The sequence below is a fragment of the Eumetopias jubatus genome, unplaced genomic scaffold, assembly GCF_037043125.1.
Source record: "Eumetopias jubatus isolate StellerSeaLion01/CBP00866 unplaced genomic scaffold, mEumJub1_p1.0 scaffold_3, whole genome shotgun sequence".
In the NCBI taxonomy this organism is placed as follows: domain Eukaryota; kingdom Metazoa; phylum Chordata; class Mammalia; order Carnivora; family Otariidae; genus Eumetopias; species Eumetopias jubatus.
The window spans coordinates 19,893,820-19,915,331 of record NW_028274809.1 but is presented as its reverse complement, the minus strand read 5'-3'; the positions used below and the strand labels follow the sequence as shown (position 1 = coordinate 19,915,331).

The window sequence follows — 21,512 nt, the reverse complement described above, 5'->3', positions numbered from 1 at the left end:
GGCAGAGGGGGAGGGAAAGGGACAAGCAGACTCCCTGTTGAGTGTGGAGCCTGACTTGGGGCTTGATCCCACCACCCTGAGATCGTGACCTGAACCGACACTCAACCGCCTGAGTCACCCAGGTGCCCCTGGGGTCAGTATTTTTGACAAGTGAAGGCAGTTTTCTTTTTTTCTTTTGTTTCCACAAAGTGATAGCAGTTTTCAATTCATGAAAGTAATTACAGATATTTATTGAAATAGCGATGAAGTAAAGGTGGCCCTGGGCCATGGCAGAACTCCTTTTTTTTTTTTTAAGATTATTTATTTGAGAGAAAGAGAGCGTGAGTGATGGGGGGGCGGTGTGGGAGAGAGAGAGAGAATCTCAAGCAGACTCCCCACTAAGCACAGAGTCCAACCCGGGGCTCGATCCCACGACCCTGAGAACACGACCTGAGCCAAACTCAAGAGCCAGCTGCTCAACTGACTGAAGCCACCCAGGCAACCCCATAGCAGAACTCTTAAAGGTGGCCTTGATATGGCTGAAGACTGGGCAGCACTGGCCTAATTCCACATTTCCTTGGGGCCAGACCAAGGCATAGTTTTCCCACCCCTGGGCACAATTCAGCCTACTCTCTTAGGCGCCCCTCACCCCAAGCAAGGAACCTTGGCACTGGCCCCCGCTATCGTGGATCAGGGCTGTACTTAGGGTGGACATGGAGGAAGGGGCCATGGTCCTCACCTTCCAGAAGAAGGGCAGCTCTGTGTGCTCTGTGGTTGTCTCTGGGTCACTCCTATCTTGAATGGGCAAGCCCCAGGGCCAGGTCTCTTTGGGTATGCCCAGCTACAAGGGGCATTTGGTGATGGTTTTCTAGGGTTAGTGAAGCATTTTCCTAGAGCCTTAGGTGATCAGCCCACTGGGACATCATCATGAATGATGGCCCATGCTTTCTGTGGTGCTGGCACCGACCAGCAATAACCAGGCTACCTGCCCTTTGCTTACAAGACAGCAGGTGTCACTGGCCTCAGAGACTTCGGTTCCATTCCCAGCTCTGTCATGCAACATCCAAGTGACCTTGGGCAAATTTCACTTCCCTGACCTGTTTCTTCACCTTCCGTGGAGATGACAACCTTGAATGAGTCAAAACACTTTCAGGTACAAGTGACATACTCAACACTAAGGAACTTAAACCAAGAGGAAAACTTATTGGCTGGTGAAATTAAGAAGTGGGAGATTATGTCCTGGTGACTGCAGGCATCGCTGGATCCACAGATTCAAAGGGCCATTTTATCATTCAGCTCAGCTTTCTTCTGCATTGGTATCATTCTCTGTCAGGCTTTCTCCCTGCAGTGGAAAGATCACGTCTGTAAGTTCTAGACTTACAGGTTACTAGTTGGTTCATCAAACCTAGCAGGACCTCCAATAGTGGCAAGGGTTGAGTTTCATTGGTTCAGCTTGGGTCATGTGCCCAATCCTGAGCCAATCAGGAGTTAGGGGAATGGGCCCCTTCTCACCAGCCAGGTTAGGGTCACATGACTACACTTGGAAGGGCAGTGTCAGACCCAGCGGAAAGGTGCGCTGAGGCTGTGGAAAACGTCCCCCAGACTAATAGGGGGTCTGATAACAGAAATGATGCAAGGCCTAAAATCACTGACGTTCACCAACAATTCCACTTATTAGAGGCTATTGGGAGAGTCTGATGAGCAAGGGCATATGAAGTCACTTTGGAAAATGCTACATCAGATTCCTGGTGCTATAACTCATTATATAGAAGAAATGGAGGTAGACAGGTGGCCCCAAAGGTATTTGAATAATACCTAGTTTTAAAAATAACCAGCAAGCAATTCATTTTTTCCTGAATCACAGACTGTCTCTACGGGCAGGAAAGGAGAAAGGGAGGACACTAAGTGGGCAGCCTCAAGCGTTCCAGGGAGGAACAAAGCCCGGGGGAGCTGTCATGTGATCTCGAGGAGCCCTGTGCCTACCTATGTGTGGGGGGGTGGACTTAGACCTCCAAGGCCCTGGCCACACACGGAGACTTTGAAAGTGGGTAGAAACCTAACCTAGGTGGTCAGTAAACCCTAGGCAATTACACTTACTGAGTTCCTAACTATAGACAAAGCCCCACAAAAGATGCAGAGAAAGACATCTGTCTTAGGGTTCTTCAGAGGAACAGAACCAATACAAAAGGAGATGATAGATGATGATGGATGGATGGATGGATGGATAGATGATAGATAGATAGATAGATAGATAGATAGATAGATAGATAGATAGATAATAGTTTGATAATAAGATGGGACAGGGTGGCAGAGAGAGGACTTGGAGAGGGACGGGTCTGGATAGGAATATAGGTTCTGCCTCTGGTTGACCATGGGTGACACCAGCCAGGCATCTCATGTCACCGAGCCCTGTTCTAGAGCAACTGGGAGAACTAAGTGAGATGCACAGTGGTGTTCAGTGAACAGCCACCTCTCTCCTCTTACTGTTACCAATAAACGAGGGCCAGTCCCTCAGGTACGGTAGGACAAACTGATTAAGAATATGGACTCTGGAGACAGCCCATCTGGGACCCTTCCATTTTTTTTAAGATTTTATTTATTTATTAGAAAGAGAGAGAGCACGAGCCGGGGGGAGCAGCAGAGGGAGAGGGAGAAGCAGGCTTCCCGCTGAGCAGGGAGCCCGACATAGGGGCTTGATCCCAGGACTCCGGGATCGTGACCTGAGCCGAAGGCAGACGCTTAACTGAGCCACCCAGGTGCCCCCACGCTTTCCATTTATTAACCGGGTGACCTTGGGCAAGTTACTTAACCTTTCTGTGCCTCCGTCTCTCCTGCGTCCACTGAGGGCATGGCTTGTACCCCGTGGAAGCTGATTGTGACGATTGAGTGAGTTCATACCTGCCGAGCTGGACATATCGTGAGCCCTCTCCACGTTAGTGGCTGTGGTTCTGTAGGTGCTGATCCCAGGGGCTGGGAGGACACTGGCTGTGCCTGTCACAGGTTCAGAGAGGCCAACCTGCCCAACGTGACTGCACAGCTAGTAGGTCAACCTGCTACAGAGCTTCCCTCCCCTGGCCTAGCAGGCTCTAAGAGCGGACGGTAACAAGGGTCTGTAGCAGATCTCTTATAGAGATTTAAAAATTGGACTAACAAACTGGATGTCGATCCTTCTGTGAACTACTTTGTCACGTTTCTTTCTCTCCTAGCAGGAAACAGCCAGCATGAACGGGAAGGGGTCTTGGGGGGGGAGCTGGATGAGAAAGAACCTGGGCTCTCAGGAATGGGAGCCTGTGTGGACACGCAGGTGGGAGTCCTGTGCAGCTCCAGGGGCCTCACCAAGGAGAGGGGAGGAGGGAGGGGGGAAACTCTAAAGGGTAAAGGGCTCTGGGAGCAAATCCACCCTCAGGCCAGGAGGGGGGTGCATAGTAGGGAGGGAACCACATGGGCACCCCTTAAAGAGCATCTAGGCCATAATTTGCTTCTTCTTTTTTCCAACTTTGTCCTAATAATCAAAAATGTTTTTTCCAACTTTATGTAATTTACATACAAAAGCAATAGGGGATGCTTTTTATAGATCTTATTTAAATCTATCTTTTATTAACAACTTTATTAAGATGTCATTTACATAACACAAAATTCATCCTTTTAAAGCGTACAACTCAGTGGTTTTGAGTATATGCACTATTTTGTGACCATCACAATCTGCCTTCGGCTCAGGTCACGATCCCAGGGTCCTGGCATCGAGCCCCACATCGGGCTCCCTGCTCCGTGGGAAGCCTGCTTTTCCCTCTCCCACTCCCCCTGCTGTGTTCCCTATCTCGCTGTGTCTCCCTCTGTCAAATAAATAAATAAAATCTTTAAAATAAATAAAAGACTTATTGATTTGAGAGAGAGAGAGATAAAGCACGTGTTCGGGGGGAGGGGGGAGGGGCAGGGGGAGGAGAGAGAGAGAGAAACCCAGACTCTGTGCTGATTGAGGAGCCCCACGTGGGGCTCGATTCCATGATCCTGAGATCACGACCTGAGCCAAGAGTCAATAGCTTAATCTGCACCACCCAGGGGTGCCACAATCTAACTTTAGAACATTTTCAATCATCCCAAAAAGAAAGCCAGTGCCCATTTGATGTCACTCTGTGCCTCTGCATACCCACACCAGGCAACCACTGATCTGCTTTCTGTCCCCACAGGTTTACGCAAATCACATATGTGACATCAGACAATACGTGGTCTTCTGTGACCAGCTCCTCTCACTGGGCCTGTTCTCAAGTCTCATGTTCTGGCATCTGTCAGTACTTTACTCTTCTTACGGTTGAATAATATTGCATTGAGTGTATATACATTACATTTTGTTTATCCGTTAGTTGACAGACATATGGGTTCTTTCCACTTTCTGGCTATCATGAATAATGATGCTATGGTGCTATGAACATCTGTGTACAGGTTTTTGTGCAGACAGATGTTTTCAGTTCTCTTGGGTATAGACCTAGGAGTGGAATTGCTGAGTCATATGGTAACTCCACATTTAACTTTTTGAGGAACTAACAAACTACCTCCTAAAGTAGTGAGTTTTCTTAATGCCATTGACAGTCTCTCACGTGCAGAGAAAGGCTTCTTCAGAATTCACTTTGGCTTTTAAAAATTAATACTCAAAATAAAATTTAAAAAGTAAATAAAATTAGGGGGCACCTGGCTAGCTCAATCCATAGGCATGCGACTCTTGATCTTGAGGTCATGAGTTCAAGCCCCACAGTGGGCATAGAGCGTACTAAAAAAATAGTAATGAATAAAATTTTAAAAACTAATACTCGGTTTCTTAAATTGCAAATTTTAAAACATAAACATTTTTTAAACTTTTAAGTTCAACTTATCAGTCATATTTTAATCATAAATCCAGTAAATGTTAATAATAACTTTTAAGGAGGCTTTGATTAATAATTGGTCCTCTTTTCAAAATTGCAACTGCTCTAGGCAGTTTATGTTGTATTTATTCATCCCAGATCTTCTACCTCCTTTTTAAAAGGAATTGATTGTTATATGTCAATTATATCTCATAAAGCTGAAACAAAGTAAAGGAAAATAAAAATAATTCAATTATCTTAAAAAAAAAAAAAGAAACCGGCCTCCCAAGTACTTTACTGCAATCTACTAAAAGTAAACATATAAATACAGCAAATTTGGGGGCACCTGGGTGGCTCGGTTGAGTGTCCAACTCTTGATATCTGCTCAGGTCTTAATCGCGTTGGGCTCCATGCTAGGTGTGGAGCCTACTTATAAATAAACAAATAAATAAGTAAATAAAGCAAATTTCAAGGTTTTTATTTTATTTTTTTAATTTTAAGATTTAAAAAAATGTTTTGGGGGGCGTCTGGGTGGCTCAGTCGTTAAGCGTCTACCTTCGGCTCAGGTCATGATCCCAGGGTCCTGGGATCGAGCCCAGCATCGGGCTACCTGCTCAGCGGGGAGTCTGCTTCTCCCTCTGCCACTCCCCCTGCTTGTGTTCCCTCTCTCGCTGTCTCTCTCTCTGTCAAATAAATAAATAAAATCTTTAAAATAAATAAAAAAATAAAAAATAAAAAAATAAAAAAAGTTTTGGTTCTGCTTACAATTCCAGTAAGCATTTAACTTCAGAGTTCAGTTTAAATCAATTATTCAACCGCCCAATTTATTAATTTTTAAAGATTCTGTTTTATTTATTTGTTTTTTTAAGTAATCTCTATATCCAACATGGGGCTGGAACCCACAAGCACCAAGATCAAGAGTCCCACCCTCTTACGACTGAGCCAGCCAGGTGCCATTCAACTGCCTGATGTAAATTAGAATCTCAAGACTTCTCTTTTTTTATTTTTTTTAAGATTTTTTAAATTTATTCATTTGGGAGAGAGAGAGAGCTAGACTATGAGCCCGGGGTGGGGGGGAGGGTGCTCAGAGGGAGAGGGAGAAGCCAGCTCCCCGCTGAGCAGGGAGCCCAATGTGCAGCTCCAACCCAGGACCCTGGGATCATGACCTGAGCTGAAGTCAGATGCTTAACTGCCTGAGCCACCCAAGTGCCCCTCAAGACTTATCTTTTAAGCACGCTTCCATGCCAAATTATGTTAAAGACCTTGAAATACCAAATACGCACAATATGACACACACAAAAATTAATATTTTTAGTTCAATCGTCTCAAGCAATTCTACACATAATTCTAAATCTTCCCAAAGTTGATAGATAATTACCTAATGAGAAGACATTGGAAGATTACCTTCCTGAGGGCTATGGTGGGGGCAAGGGGGGCAGCTCCTTCAGTGATTGAGGTTTTTGAACAAGAGTTTTCTTTTTTTGTGACTCTGTCAGGCTGAGTCCCTTTTAATAGCCGCTATGATGCAGACTTGAAAACTTACAAGGTGGGGTTTGAGTCCTATCATAATTCAGTTTTCGTCTTTGGCACTGATCACTACCCATGCTGTGGAGCTGCTTGTTTGGATTCAATGTATTGTCTATTTGCTGCTTCATTTTTCTTTGAATTATCTCTAGGAGCCAGACTGGCTTGAGTTGAGTCCTGGCTCTGCCAATTACAGTTGCCCCTTGAACAACATGGGGGTTAGGCATGCCGACACTCCCCCCTTTCAGACACGGTTGAAAATCTGGGCATAGGGGCACCTGGCTGATTCAGTGGGAGGAGCATGTGACTCTTGATCTTGGGATCATGAGTTAGAGCCCCACATTGGGTTAGACATTACTTAAATAAATAAATAAACTTAAAAAATAAAACTGAACATTGTGTTTAAAAAAAAAGAAAAAATTTTTAAAAAAGAAAGAAAAGCCGGGTATAACTTTGACTCCCCCCAAATTTAACTACTAATAGCCTACTATTGACCCAAAGTCTTACAGATAACATAAAACAGTTGATTAACACGTGTTTTGTATATTCTATTATTATATATGGTGTTCTACCAATAAAGTAAGAGAGAGAAAATGTTATTAAGTCATAAGGAAGAGGGTTGCCTGAGTGGCTCAGTCGGTTAAGCATCGGACTCTTGATTTCGGCTCAGGTCATGATCTCAGGGTCGTGGGATGGAGCCCCGTGTCTGCTTGAGATTCTCTCTCTCCCTCTCCCCCTACCCCTCCCCCCTCTCTAAATAAATAAATAAAATCCTTAAAAAAAAAAGAAATCATAAGGAAGAGAAAACACATTTACAGTACTGTACCATATTTACCGAAAAACATCCGCATATAAGTGCACCCAGGCAGCCCAAACCCATGCTGTTCAAGGGTCAACTGTTATCAACTGTGTGACCCTGGGAAGACATTTAATCTCTTGGTGCCTCAGGTTTCTCAGCCATAAAGTGCAGGGGAAAAAAGGACCTGCTTGCAGGTTTGGTTTGAATACTGAATGAGATCACGTGTGTGCATCCCTCCAGAACAGTGCGGGGCCTATGGTAAGTATGGCTTCAGGGTTTGCTGGGATTGTCATCGTTACCAGCATCACTCTCACATGTGGTCCTATACACGTGGCTCTCAATGGGTTCTACCCATTTGAGGCCACGTCTGACTCAGGGCCATAACTTTCTCACTTTATTATTATTATTATTATTATTATTATTATTTAGTAATCTCTACACCCAACATGGGGATCGAACTCATGATTCCGAGATCAAGAGTCACATGCTCCTCCGACTGAGCCAGCCAGGCGCTCCCTAATGTCATTCTAATGACCCATGTCATCCCCCTGCCATGTCAAATGCTCCCTCTGCAGGACAATACTTCAGGCATGGCCTGAGCTCCAAAGCCCACAGCTCCTACCATTGCCTCCAAGGTCTGGGTGTTTTGTGAGGTGTGTTGATGGCCCTTTAAGAGGCGGTAGCTGGCTTCCGGTTGTCATGGAGACAGCTGGACACAGCCGGAGTAGCAGAAGGCCGGCAGCATGTCCTCTAAACTTCAATCCACAGGTGGGAACAGGGCTGCTGGGACTGGAAATCGGAGCGGCATCTTCCCCTCTTCTCCCTCACAATCCTCCTTGGGATGGCCTTGGGGGATTCTGCTTTGGGCAACACCTGTCCCACCCCTGTCCCTCTCCCCAAGGTTGCCATCTCAGCCTCTCCTCCCTCTCTAGGCCCCAAAGCCAAGGACCACCAGCCCTCAGCCCAAGAGAGTCTGCCAGCCCCAAAGGCCAATGCTGAAGCCATCCACTTCCTCAGCAACCTCAGTGAGCCTGGACAGTGGGGGTGTGGGGGGCACAGATGTGAAGGGGAGGGAAGAGAGAAGGCCCAGACCTGGCCCCCTCTCGCTCAGCCTTGATTCCCCTGGGATGCAGACAGGGTTCGAGGCCTACTGAAATATATATATATACATATATATATTTTTTAATACAGAAAGGTTTTTTTGTTTTTCATGTATTTTTTTTAAGGTTTTATGTATTTATTTGCGAAAGAGAGAGAGAAATAATGAGAGACAGCATGAGCAGAGGGGAGAGGGGGAAGCAGACCCCTCGCTGAGCAAGGAGGCTGACATGGGCTTGATCCCAGGACCCTGAGATCATGACCTGAGCCAAAGGCAGATGCTTAACCGCCTGAGCCACCCAGGCGCCCTGATAACTGTTTTTACTTTTTATTTATGTATTTATTTATTTTTGATAATTGCTTTTTTTAAAAGATTTTATTTATTTATTTGACAGAGGGAGACACAGCGAGAGACAGAACACAAGCAGGGGGAACAGCAGAGGGAGAGGGAGAAGCAGGCTCCCCGCTGAGCAGGGAGCCCGATGCGGGGCTCGATCCCAGGACCCTGGGATCATGACCTGAACTGAAGGCAGATGCTTAACGACTGAGCCACCCAGGCGCCCCTGATAATCGTTTTTAAAGATTTATTTATTTGGGGCACCTGGGTGGCTGAGTCAGTTAAGCGTCTGACTCTTGGTTTTGGTTCAGGTTATGATCTCAGAGTCCTGAGATAGATCCCCATGCAGGGCTCCCTGCTCAGCAGGGAGTCTGCTTGAGATTCTCTCTCCCTCTCCTTCTGCCCCTCCCCTCCCCCTGCTCATGTGCTCGCTCGCTCTCTCTCTCTCTAAAATAATAAATAAATGAATCTTTAAAAAAATAAAAGATTTATTTATTTATTTGAGAGAGAGCACAGAGGGAGAAGCAGATCCCCACTAAGCAGAGAGCCCCGTGCGGGACACGATCCCAGGACCCTGTGATCAAGACCTGAACTGAAGGCAAACGCTTAACCAACTGAGCCACCCAGGCGCCCCTATTTGTTGATAATTGTCAAGAGAAGACCCCAAGGACATGGGGACTGGGGGTGGTGGCGGGGTCTTCACCTGCTGGCTGTTGTACAGGCCAAGGGAAGGGAGCCAGGAGCTGCCTGGGACCTGGGGGATGAAGAAGGGGTGGGGGTGGCCCTGCTGGGGGGAGGGTCAGAGAGCCGAGGCCCAGGAGCTGGGGCTTTATCTGTGCCCATGGGACCCCCCACCCCAGAGCAGGAGGAGCTGCAGATGCTGCTATTCTCCGAAACTCTGGCCATGGTCTCAGACACGGGGGAGCCTCAGGGAGAGCTGATCATTGAGGTGCAGAGAGGGAATTACGCAGACGAATCTGGTGTGATGTCGCACTGCCTCCTCGTGCACGCCTTTAGCCGCAGCTTCATGGACAAAATGCTCTGTGGAAACTCCCTCCTGGGTAAAGTTCTTGCTGCCTGATGCTTCACCTCCATCCTTCCTCCCCTCCATCCCGTCCCCATTCCGAGGACTTTCACTCAAGACCAACCCTTGACTTCACCTTGGGACCAGAAGGCAGCCAGGAGGGTGTGTGGGAGGTGGGGGTCACAGCCACAGACTTAACGACAAGAGCACCACTTAGTTTTCCCTGTGGTCACAGTCCCCCTGAGTCCTCCAGCCTGGGCCCCTGCCCTCCCACCCTGCAGTCTTCCGGCCTGTCTCCGGTGACGGGGTGATGGGGACAGCAGTGTTCTCCTCCTGCCCCAGGCTACCTCTCATGGAACCTGCATATCATGGAGCAGTGTAGTCAGGAGTTCATCAAGGTACCTCCTGGGGCCCCCAGCCTGGCCCCCAAACCAGGGTGAGAGAGTGGAGACCCTGGGAGGGAGGGGGGGAAGAACGGAGGGACTCGGTGGAATGTCACCCCCGACTCTCTCCAAGTTACCCTGCAGTCCCCACCACACATAACCTGGGAACTAATCCACCCAGGGCAGCATGTTGCTTCTCGTGACCTTCTCCTAATACACGATCCCTGGGTCCAGTCCACCCGGAGCCTCCTCCAGGCTGAGAGCCCAGCATCTCCCAGAGGGCCATGCAGGCCAGCCTTTCCCAGAGCCTGGTCTTTCCCAAGGGCCTGTCACCCCCTCACCTCCAAATTCTCCTGCTCTGTGCCTCCCACACCCAGCCCCAGCTACCTCACTAACTTCTGGAACGTGATCAGCATTACACATTGGAAAACACTCATGCCTAAGAACCTTCCCACAGAAACCATTCCCATCTTTTAAAACCTGTATTCTGAGGGGCATTTGCTTTTTACCTTTATATTACACCATAATACGCCTTCTGTTCTTGAACTTCACTACAAAGGGAAGGTTTTCTATCCAAACTTCCCTCAGTTTTCTCATTTCTAAAGGAGAAGGGGCAAGGTGACCTGTGGGGGGTGCTGTTCAAGTTCCCGCTTCTCTCCTCCGTGTTCTGGCCCTTAGTTCCGCGTCCTCCCCATGGAGCGGAAGATGAGTTTGGTGAAGCAGGACGACCAGCTGGCTGTGACCAGAAGGGTCAAGGAGGGTGAGGTAAGGGTGAGGTAAGGGTGAGAGACAGGTAGGGGCCGTGCCCTGCATCCTCACCGAAGGCACGAGCAGGGGCCAGATTGTGTCAGGCCGGGAGCCTGGCATGGGGACTCAGCAAGGACCCTATATGTGCCCAATACCTGGCTTCCCCGTCCTCCCTCCCCACCCCTTCCCAGATCGATGTCCCTGACTCAGATTTTTCCTGAACAGGAAGTCAAGACCGAAGTGACTTTTGTCCCGGGGAGCTCAACCGTGGGCTTCATCTCCGAGGCTGCCAACCTGGTGTTGCTGAGGGTGATGGCCTGGCGGCAGACCGTGCCCAGCAGCGCCCGTTTCCTGGCCTTGGACACGGAGGGCAAATTCTGCTACTCCACTTACGTGAGGGCTCTCCCTGGGTGGGGGACTTGGCCTGGGGAAAAACAGAAGGGGCACTACGGAGGCCGCTGAGGTGGGAGAAAAGACAGCTTTGGGGTGGAAGAGGGGGTGGGCTGTGGGGCCCCGGGGGGGGGGGACTTCCAAGGGCAGGAGAAGGCAAGACTTCATGTGTTGGAAAATCACGTGGGGGGCAGGTGGTGGGAAAAAGAGGAACCAAAGCGGGGAGCAGTTGAGAAGCAATGTTTTTTGCCCAGACGTCAGTCCAGGAAAAATAAACATAGTGGAGGGCTGCTTTTAAAGACAAAAATTTTTTTTTAAAGATTTTATTTATTTGACAGAGAGAGCACAAGCAGAGGGAGAGAGAGGGAGAAGCAGGCTCCCTGCTGAGCAAGGAGCCCGATGTGGTATTCGATCCGAGGACCCTGGGATCATGACCCGGGCCGAAGGCAGCCGCTTAACCAACTGAGCCACCCAGGCATCCCATAAAGACAGATTTTTTTAACATCAAGAAATGCACCATTTCCAATGGCACTTTTATTATGTTCTTTTATTATGTCTCAGACCTGAAAGGTGTTCCTTTTTTTTTTTTTTTTTTTACTTGTGGCTAAAACTTCATAATCAACATACCCTAGGACTTCCTGCAATGTGAGATTTTAAAGCTATGCCTCTAAACACACATTTTGGGGGCTGATTTGACCAAATTTGTAAATGACATTCTAGTCTTTTCTATCACAAACATGGCAAACGGCAATGTGTTTGACACAAACAGGCCCATGTCACTTCCCCCATCTTCTTTTGAAACACATGTCTTATATTCGCGCTTTTCTGCCCACGGCCACAGCTGCTCTAGGCGTTTTAAGTTCTAACGACAAAAGGGCAGCCTGCCTGCAGCAGCAGGAGCCTGAGGCGGCCACAGATGGCAATCTAGCCCCCTCCTCAGAGCATCGCTGCCCCCCCTCACGCTCCCTGCCCCCCAGGCTCACACCTTGGTTGATCCTCATCCCTGTAACTCAATCTGCCAACCAGAAGCACTTGGTCATCAAGATGATGAGGGGAGTTGGGGCACGAGCAGCATGGACCTGGCTTTCTATGAGGGGACCCCCACTTAACTTGGGGGTGCAACTCAAATCCTGTGGCGGCTGAGGGCCTGTACAGCTGAAGGTTGCTTATCACTGATAAAGAATGAAGCGGCAAGATGGAGAAAAGGGCCAGGGTGAGATTTGGGGGAGATCCTGGTGGGCATCCGCCTCACCTCCCTCCCTCTATCTTGGCCGCTGCCAGCAAGATCTGGGCTTCCAGAAGATCCAGGTGGGCCGCCAGCAGGTGGAAGTGTTCATCGTGGAGCAGACTGTCCACTCAGTTAAAGGCATCCCCAATTCCTGCCAGTTCTACCTGCTCTCGGATGGGTGAGCTACTGACAGTGGGCGCTAGGGGGCAGTGTGGAACACAAGCCTGGGTGCTGGATCCTGGGGGCAGACATGGGGCAAAGGGAGACTACTGTCTCTGGGGACACCACCAGAAAGAGTGCCCCCTTGCTTGATCCACATCCGCTCTTTCTTCACATATTTACTCCTGATTCATACCATGCCCAATCCGGGCCCAATGCATTCACCTGATGTGTACCGTAACTCCCAGACCTCACCAGGAGCCCTGAATGGCTCAGAAAGTCAATGCTGACCCCACAAGCCTAAGGCACAGTAGCTAAGCATCTGCCACAGCTGGGTATAATACCAAAAAGCACCGAGGTTTGAACAACTTGACACTTGATAGAATCAATGTGCGTTGGGGGGGGGAGGGACATCCTGGCACACGGCCAAGCTGTCACCAGTGGGACACAGGCCCCAAAACATGAGAAAATTGGGGAGGAAGGGGGGAAGAATTTGTTTCTTGAAATTTCCAAAGAGGTATTGATATAATCATTACACTGGGAAAAAAGTAATCAGAACATTGTTGGCTTTCCTTATTTGATAACTTAGCATGTTGTTTCGATTTTGGGTGTCACATAGCTAGAGGCTCATGATTTTTTTAGTGCACCCAGCACACATCTCCAAGGGCATGGACAAGACCCAGTTTGAAAAGCAGGGGCTGTTATCTGGGGACCCAGAAGTGAACACGACCCTGGAACTCAGAGATAAGCAGTGTTGGGGGAAGCAACAGCAAAGGGAAGCCCCCAGGATGGCTCTCAGGGGAGTGGGCTGGTCTGGGAAGACTCCCACTCTCACACCTGTGTTGTATTCCAGGCACCTGGCCAAGAGAATCCAGGTGGGTTGCCCCGGGTACTGCATGATCACCCAGATGCCTATCTTGAGGGAGAAGGGTGAGTGAAGCCTCTGGCTGGCGCAGAGTGAAGGAGAGGTGGGAAAACCTGGAACCTTCCAGCATGCAGAGGCCGGACTGAGTGGAGATGGAGAAGTTTTGCCCTCCAGCCCCTGACCCCAAGGCAATTAGGGGAGGATCATTTTGCAGGGAACCCCTTCCAGCAACTAAGCCGAGCCCTGGGCCTCTACCCATGACTGCAATTTGAGTATTCTTGGGCATCCCTCTGTATCTGGGGAAGGTTCTGGGGTGAGGGTGTGCAGCCTTCCTTCCCTCCGCACCCAGATGAGACTGAGCCTGGCCCCGCATTTGAGAAGAGGCCCCTGGTGTGGGAGGAGGATATGGAACTCTACTCGAGGTTCGTGGACCGGAAGGTGAGGAGAGACTGCAGCCAGCCTGGGGTCCCCATTCCCCCCATCCCCCCCCACCCCCCGAGCATAAATTCCACCAGCACTGATCCCTCTTTGTGCCTGCTTGAAATGCACATCCCGATGGCTGGGAGGCCCTCCTTAGAGCGAAGGGGTAGGGGGCTGCTCCTGGGGCGCGGGGTCCCGGGTCCCCGGGTCCCGCTCAGGCTCGGTCCCCACCAGGAGGAGCTCCGTCTCAGCCACACCAGCTATCTGCGGCAGCACCCCGAGGCCCAGGCGCTCATCTCGGATTTCCTGCTCTTCCTGTTGCTGCGCCAGCCGCCAGACGTGGTCACCTTCGCCGCCGAGTACTTCGGCCCCTTCGCGAAGCGCCAGCCCCCGATCCCCGCCTTGCGCTCCTCCCACCGGCCCAGCCCCTTCCGCTCGCTGGACCCCAAGCGCCCGCCGCACTAGGCTCGGCCCCGCGCGGCGTGCGGGGACCGGGCAGGAAGCCGGGTCGTCGCCGAGGACGCAGCGGGGAACCAGAGGGACTCACCCCCGAGGCGCGCCTTCCGAGCTGCGGGTTCTTTGGGGAATAAATGGGCCCCACCCCCGCGGTTCTGCTGTGGGCGCGGGAACCTTCCCTGGCCAGAGTCTTGTGTCTTGGCTAAAAAGAGGAACTGTTAACAGAGTTTACCCAGCGTATTTCACGCTTCTTCCAAGATGCTGTAATCAACAGTCCTATTTTACGGATAAGAAAATAGAGGCGCGGAAAGGTTAAGTAACTCACAGAGTTAGTACGTAGCGAGCAGGAGTCAAACCTGGACGTTGATGCCGAAACCCACACTCTCGGTCACTAGGTTAGTAGGGATAGAGGGGCAGGGCTTCTGGGTGCCACTAAGCATAAACCAAATTACTTCGCTTCCACCCCACCCCCACCCCCCAACCAAGAAAAAGAGCAGGGGCTGGTGGGGGATCTGGATCCCCACTGGCCTCGCTCATCACTTCTGATGCCTCCCAAAACACGTGGGCGGCCAGTTCTCACACTCTACCTCCTTTTCCAGTGACACACAGGAACCCCCAAACTGCGTGCAGGGTCCCCAGTTACCGGCTCCCTGAGAAAAAAGGATAGGCAGGGGATCATCGGCTCCTTTAGGCTCCTTGTACAATGTCAATCTGGCCAATGGCTTTGTTTCTGCCCAGGGCTGGCCACGGCTCATCAGCAAATATTAGGCAAGCTTCTCCAGGACAGCTGGTAATGGGGGTGCAGGCTCCATTCCTCCGTTTTCGCACACATGGGCCCGCCTCTTCCAGCTGAGGAGACCCGGCAGGGTCTCCCCCTCCCGCCCCCGCCCAAGCTCCACCTTGTGATGAGGGCGGCCGTGACTCTGGACTCAGGGCAGCAAGGCTTGTGGAGAACTATCGCTTGAGTTGAGCCTTAAAGAATTTTTAAAAATATCTTTTATTGTCCCCATAACCTTATTTCAAAAGAAATGCATCTTCACTAGAGAAAACTGAGAAAAGGGGGTTAAACCAAAAGAAGAAAGTGAATTCACCCCAATTTCTCAAACTATAGGCTGCTGCTCTTAACATTTTGGCAAATATGCTCTTTACTCTTTTTTTGATGCATAAAAGTGGCCCATGTTTGTTCAGCATTTACTCTGTCAAGAAGTTTTTTGTTTGCTGTCTTAACATTGCCTTTTTTTTTAATTTTTGAAGAATAGTTGCGATACAATATTATATTAGCTTCCTGTTAAGCACTTTTTTAAAAATTCCTTTTTAAAGAAATCTCTACACCCAATGTAGTGTTCAAACTCATGACCCCAAGATCAAGAGTCACATGCTCTTCTGACCAAGCCAGCCAGGTGCCCCCATGTCAAACACTTTTATATAGAATGTTTGATCTGTCTTTAAAACTCCAAGGGACTTCTTTTAAACAAAAATGAAATCATATAGTAATACATGCTCATTAACTGATAATTATATACTTAATTATATTTTTTAAAATTTCAAACATTACAGATAAAGCTGGAAACTTCTAGCCCCAAACTCCTCATGTTTTGTAACTTTTTTCCTGTATTATAACTGGCTTTCTTTCGTTTAACAATATATTTTGAAAGAGTTCCATGGCATTATACAGTCCTCTATTTTTGATGGCTCTACCATAATTTTTTAAAAGATTTATTTATTTTAGAGAGAGATAGAGAACACGGGGGCAGGGGGCAGAGGGAGAGGGAGAATCCTCAAGCTGACTCCCCGCAGAGCACAGAGCCAGTCTTGAGGCTCCATCCCTGGGCCCTGAGATCATGAGCCAAAATCAACAGTTGGCCAATTAACGGACTGAGACACCCAGGCGCCCCAGATGGCTCTACCATAATTTAACCAATCTCTCCCCACTGCTAGCTTTTTGTCTGTTTTTTGGGGGCGGGGTGGCTACTATAAACAGTGCTGCATTGAACATCTCTGTAGCTAAATCTTCCCATGTATCAACAATTATTTACTGAAGGATACATTCTCAGAGGTGTAATTGCTGAATTGATCTTAAGGCTTTTGTTTGTTTGTTTGTTTTAGCATTCCCAAATTCTACACGTGTAGGATTTTTATTAAGGATCAGATAAAGCATTCCAGGCAGAGAAAATGACATGAGTGAAGAGTAAAGGTAGGAAAGTGCAATGTGTGTTTCTGGTCTAGAGCAACTGGATGCCACAGATCTTCCCGCAGTGATGGAAATGGTCTGTATCTGCTATGTCCAATATGGTAGCCATTAGTCATATGTGGCCACTGAGTGCTAGAAATGTGGTTCATATGACTGAGGAACTGGAGTTTTACCTTAATTTTAATTTTAATCTGGCCACATGTGGCAGTGGCTGCCAAATCGGACAGCAACAGCTCTCTCAGAGAGTAAGGTCTCTCCATTCAGCCTGGCACTCAGCTCAACAAATATGGGGTCCCTTCCATGTGCCAGGATCCTTCCGGGCAGTGGGAGATCAGCGGTGACAGGACAAAGTTCCTGTCCTCCTGATGCTTACTGGTTGCACGGGGAGATAGTAAACACAAGAAATCATTTCATATGGGCAATTTCAGACTTTTATGGGGAAAAAAAGTCAAGTCATGGGTAGACAGTGACTCAGGGTTGAAGGGTTGAGGGTGGAGATTTCAAGGAGGGCCTTCCTGGCATCTCAGTTGGACTGGGACCTGAATGAATGCCAAGGAGTCAGACCTGTGGAGAGCTGTGAGAAAAGCATTCTAGGCAGAGGGAACAGCAAGCACAAGGGCTCTTGAGCATGTTGCACTCAGAAGGCCGGAAAGGCTGGAGTACTAGTATGCTCAGTCATCATGAGGTAGGCAGGGCTGGGTCACAGAGGGTCCCCCAGGCCCTGGCAAGTTCACTTCATGTGTGGAGAACTGAAACACAAACTGCTCAGCCCAGCACAACCACAACACTCCACAAAGATCTGGAGAGTCGTGTCCAGTCCCCGATGCTCCGGAAGGGCAGTGACATCTGACCCACTGAGATCCTTCCTCTGCTGAGCTCCCTTGGAGCTGGCGACTTGCTGTGGGAGCATCAGGGCCCGGCCCTACCCGCATGGCACACAGTCAGCCTAGAAGAGAAGAGACATTAGTCAAGGATCCCATGAATGAATGTGTGAGTGCAGAACATGGAAAGAGCTAAGAAGGAAATGTATACATGCAACAGTAGAGTGTTAAATGTGCACTTGACCTGGCGTGGGAGCCCAGGGAGGCAGAGGGAAATAAACAACAATAACAATAACAGCAAGTGCTAGATAGCCCTTATTATTTTAATCCCTCTAAATATGGTAATTCATATGATTCTCACAACACCCCTGCTAGGTCAGTTCTATTACTGTACCCATTTCACAAATGAGGGAAAGGTTAAGGCCAAGACCATGCAACTGGCTAGTGGCAGAGCCAGGATTTGGACTCAGGGCATCTGGCTCGAATACATGTGTAAATTCACTCTGATAAACAGATCAGGTATGGCTCTCTGGAGACAGATCCCAGAACAGAGATGAGGCATCTTCCTGCTTTAGATACTTCCAAAGTAGGCTTGACTGTACACTGTCTTTCTCCTTCCTCAAGCACCCAGAAACTGCCCATTCCCTACTGCACTATCCCTGGCGGCAGCCTCCCAGCTGAGTTGCATGGGAAGGGCATTGTGCTGAGGGAGCACACAGCCTGGGCCTGGAGAAGTCAAAGAAGGCTTCCCAGAAGAGGTCACACCAGAGCTGCATCCTGAAGGACAAAAGGCTGTTTGCCAGGCAAAGGGTGTGGGGGATGTTTGAGGAGGAAGCAGCATATGCAGAGTCCTGGAGGTGAGAGGGAGGGAGCTTGGAATGTTTTAGCTACTGCAAGGGGTTCAGGATGGGATGGTGGAGGGTCTGGGAACCCAGTGGAAGCGCTGCCTGCCATCCAGGAGACTGAAAGACCCTGGAGTGGGTCAGGCAAATGCCCACATGCCTGCCTGTGTGTTTTCTTTCCTCCCACAAGAAGCCGTAGGTGAGCTGATAAACTAAAAGCGAAGCTACAGACAGATGGAGCCCCACAAGAAAAGTCTTACATTTAGACATTGGACAACAGACTCTAACCCCAGGGCTCATAACGTCCTTGGAAGGTGCAGATGTGGCCTTCTGACTCTCTTGCGTGCCTCCCCGCCTTTGGTTGAATCGGCTGTTCCCCCAACACCAGCATCTGTGATAAAACCTGTTCTTGTTCAGTTTGATGGTTTCCTCATTTTGTTTTATGAGATATTGCATACAACTGTCCCGTTAGCCCATCCTCACAAATTTCCCCTGTTTGAACTGCGCTGAATCCAAAGGCTTGAGTGGGCAAATGTGGGCACCCAACCACCAGCGGCTGCAATGTTAGTAGCAGAAAATGCATCTGAGGTGCCAAAGGATTGACGGTGGCCGGCGACATTTTGGAAACCCATTTATAAAAGCAACCAGCTGCAGAGTGCTAGGTGCATTTCTTGGGCTTCACAAACACACTTTGGGGTAAGTACTCTTATTACCCCACTTTCCAGGTGAGGAAACTAGGGCCTAGGAAACTTGCCTGTATCACAGAACTAGTAAAAGTCAGATTCAAGCCCAGGCCATTTGATTCCAGAAGCTCTGGTGGGTGGTTGTTGGTGGTGTTTTTCAATCAATGTTATGGAAGTATGATATCCATTCAATAAAACCCATCTTTTTCCTCTATTTTAAATATTGAGCTAATTGCAGATTCACACGTAGCTGTAGGAAAAAATTGAGAGAGATCTCATGTACGCTCTGCCCGCTCCCCCCAGTGCTAACATCTTACAGTCCTATTATACAATATTATAGCCAGGATTTTTTTTTCCCACCTTTTTGGGGGGTGGCAAAATATACATAAAATTTACCCTTTTAACCATCTTTGGGTGTATAATTCAGTGACACTAAGGATATTCACACTGCTGCGCAACCATCACCATCATCCATTTCCGGAACATTGTTATTGTCCTCAACTAAACTCTATACCCATTGAACAGTAACTTCCCCTTCTCCCTTCCCCTTCTCCCTTCCCCTAGCTCCCGGAACTCATCTTTCTACCTTCTGTTTCTATAAATTTGTTCTGAGAAACTCATATAAGTGGAATCATACAATGCTTGTCCTTTGGTGTCTGGCTTATTTCACTTCTCATAAAGTTTTCAAGACTCATCCATGTTAGAGCCTGTATCAGGCTTTCATTCCCCCCCTTTTTTTAAAGACTTATTTTTATTTACTTTAGAGTGAGTGGGGGGGAGGGGCAGAGAGAGAGGGAGAGTGAGAATTCCAAGCAGACTCCCTGCTGAGCACGGATCACAATGTGGGGCTCAATCCCACAACCCTGAGGTCATGACCTGAGCTTAAACTAAGAGTCAGACGCTCAACTGACTGAGCCACCCAGGAGCCCCCAGACTCTCATTCCTTTTTGAGGCTGAATAATAATCCATTGTATGGATAGACCACATATTGTTTATTCATCTGTTGATGAACATTTGGGCTGTTGTTGGCTTTTGGCTTTTGTGGAAATTGTTGCTATGAACATGGGTGTCAAGTATCTGTTTAAATCCCTGCTTTCAGTACAACCAGGATATTGACATTGACATAATCCATTCACCTATTTCAGATTTCCTGTTTTATCTGTACTCGTGTGTGTGTGTGTGTGTGTGTGTGTGTGCGTGCTAAGTTCTATACAATTTTATCACGTGTGTAGGTTTGTGGATCCAGCACCAAGGTCAAGATACTTGAACAGCTCCAACACCAAAAGGATCTTTCAAGTTACCCTTCCACAGTCACACCCACCTCCCTCTCTACCCTCCACTGATACCCGCTGGTGGCCACTACTCTGACATTCACTTCCAAAACTTTGTCATTGCAAAAATGTTCTGTAAATGGAACAATACAGGATGTAACCTCTTGAGATACACTTTTTTCACTCAGCATAATTTCCCAGGAGATTCATCGAAATCATTGTGTGTATGTATAGTTTGTTTCTTTTACCGAGGAGTTGTAATCCATGGTCTGTACAGCAGTTAGTGTAACCATTCTCCTGTTGAAGGACATCTGGGCTAATTCTTGTTTTTGACTATTACAAATAAAGCTGCAACTTGCATACAGATTTTTGTGTGAACGTACGTTTTAGTTTCTCTGGGATAAATGCCCAGCAGTATATTCTCTGGTATAGATATACTATAGTTTGCTTAACCATTCATCTAGTAAAGGACAATGTGGGTTGCTTCCAATTTGGGCTATTATGAATAAAACTGCTAAAAAAATTGTGTGCAGTGTTTGGGTGAATATGAACCATTTCTCTGGGAAAAAATGCCTAGGAGTGCAGTTGCTAGATCATATGGTAGTTGCATCTTTAGTTTTTTTAAGAAATTCCCAAACTATTTCCAGAGCGGCTGTGCCATTTTACCTTCCAGCCAGTAACATACGAGTGATCTAGTTTCTCCACATCCTTGTCAATATTTGGTATTGTGACCGTTTTTTCTTTTAACCACTCTGATAGGGTGTAGCAATAACTCATTAGGATTCTAATTTGCATTTCCCTAATGGCCAATGACACAGAACATCTTTCCATGTACATAGGATGTCCCCATCTGTACATCCTATTTGGTGAAATGTCTGTTCTTGGTTTTTGCCCATTTCTAACTGGATTGCTTGGTTTTTCACTGTTGAGTGGTAAGAGATTTTTCTATTTCTAGGTACTGGTCCTTTGTCAGATATGTGGTTTGCAAATATTTTCTCTGAGTCCTTAGTGCGTCTTTTCATCTTCTTAAAAGGGTCCTTCACAGAACAAATGTTGGTAATTTTGATGAGGTCTGATTTATCAATTTTTTCTTTTATGGATCATGCTTTTGGTGTTGAGTCTAACAAGCCTTTGTCTAGTCCTAGATACTGAAGATTTTCTCTGACTTGTTTTTCTAAAAATTTTATAGTTTTATATTTACTTTTAAGTCTGTGACCCATTTTGAGAGAATTGGGCTTCATGAAAGCTCACCTTGTATGTGCAGGCTTTAGTATTCAGCAACACCTCCAGATCCAAGAGGGTTGCCATGCAGATTTCTGGAGCCCTAGCTCAGTAGCCTCCTACCTGCTGATACTCTGCCAGGAAGCTCTGCTCTTAACCATTGCACTGTACTGCCTCTTCTGTAAGGCAGAGGTTGTGCAGGTACTGATCAGTCATTAATTAATTACACTTATTGA

At 47.9% G+C, this 21,512-nt stretch overlaps 1 protein-coding gene across 2 annotated transcripts; it reads left to right on the top strand.

Moving 5' to 3' along the window:
- Nucleotides 1–5,966: 5,966 nt before the first annotated feature.
- On the top strand, nucleotides 5,967–14,354 carry CATIP (ciliogenesis associated TTC17 interacting protein). Of its 2 annotated transcripts, XM_028092131.2 has the most exons (10): nucleotides 5,967–7,908; nucleotides 8,073–8,165; nucleotides 9,436–9,636; nucleotides 9,942–9,997; nucleotides 10,661–10,747; nucleotides 10,955–11,122; nucleotides 12,401–12,525; nucleotides 13,360–13,436; nucleotides 13,721–13,809; nucleotides 14,026–14,354. In XM_028092131.2, exons 1-10 carry the CDS (start codon nucleotides 7,884–7,886, stop codon nucleotides 14,254–14,256), a joined length of 1,152 nt encoding a protein of 383 aa, XP_027947932.1. In that variant the 5' UTR covers nucleotides 5,967–7,883; the 3' UTR covers nucleotides 14,257–14,354. The 2 variants fall into 2 exon arrangements, with proteins under 2 accessions (XP_027947932.1, XP_027947931.1); XM_028092130.2 differs by having other exon boundaries at nucleotides 5,967–8,165.
- Nucleotides 14,355–21,512: the final 7,158 nt, after the last annotated feature.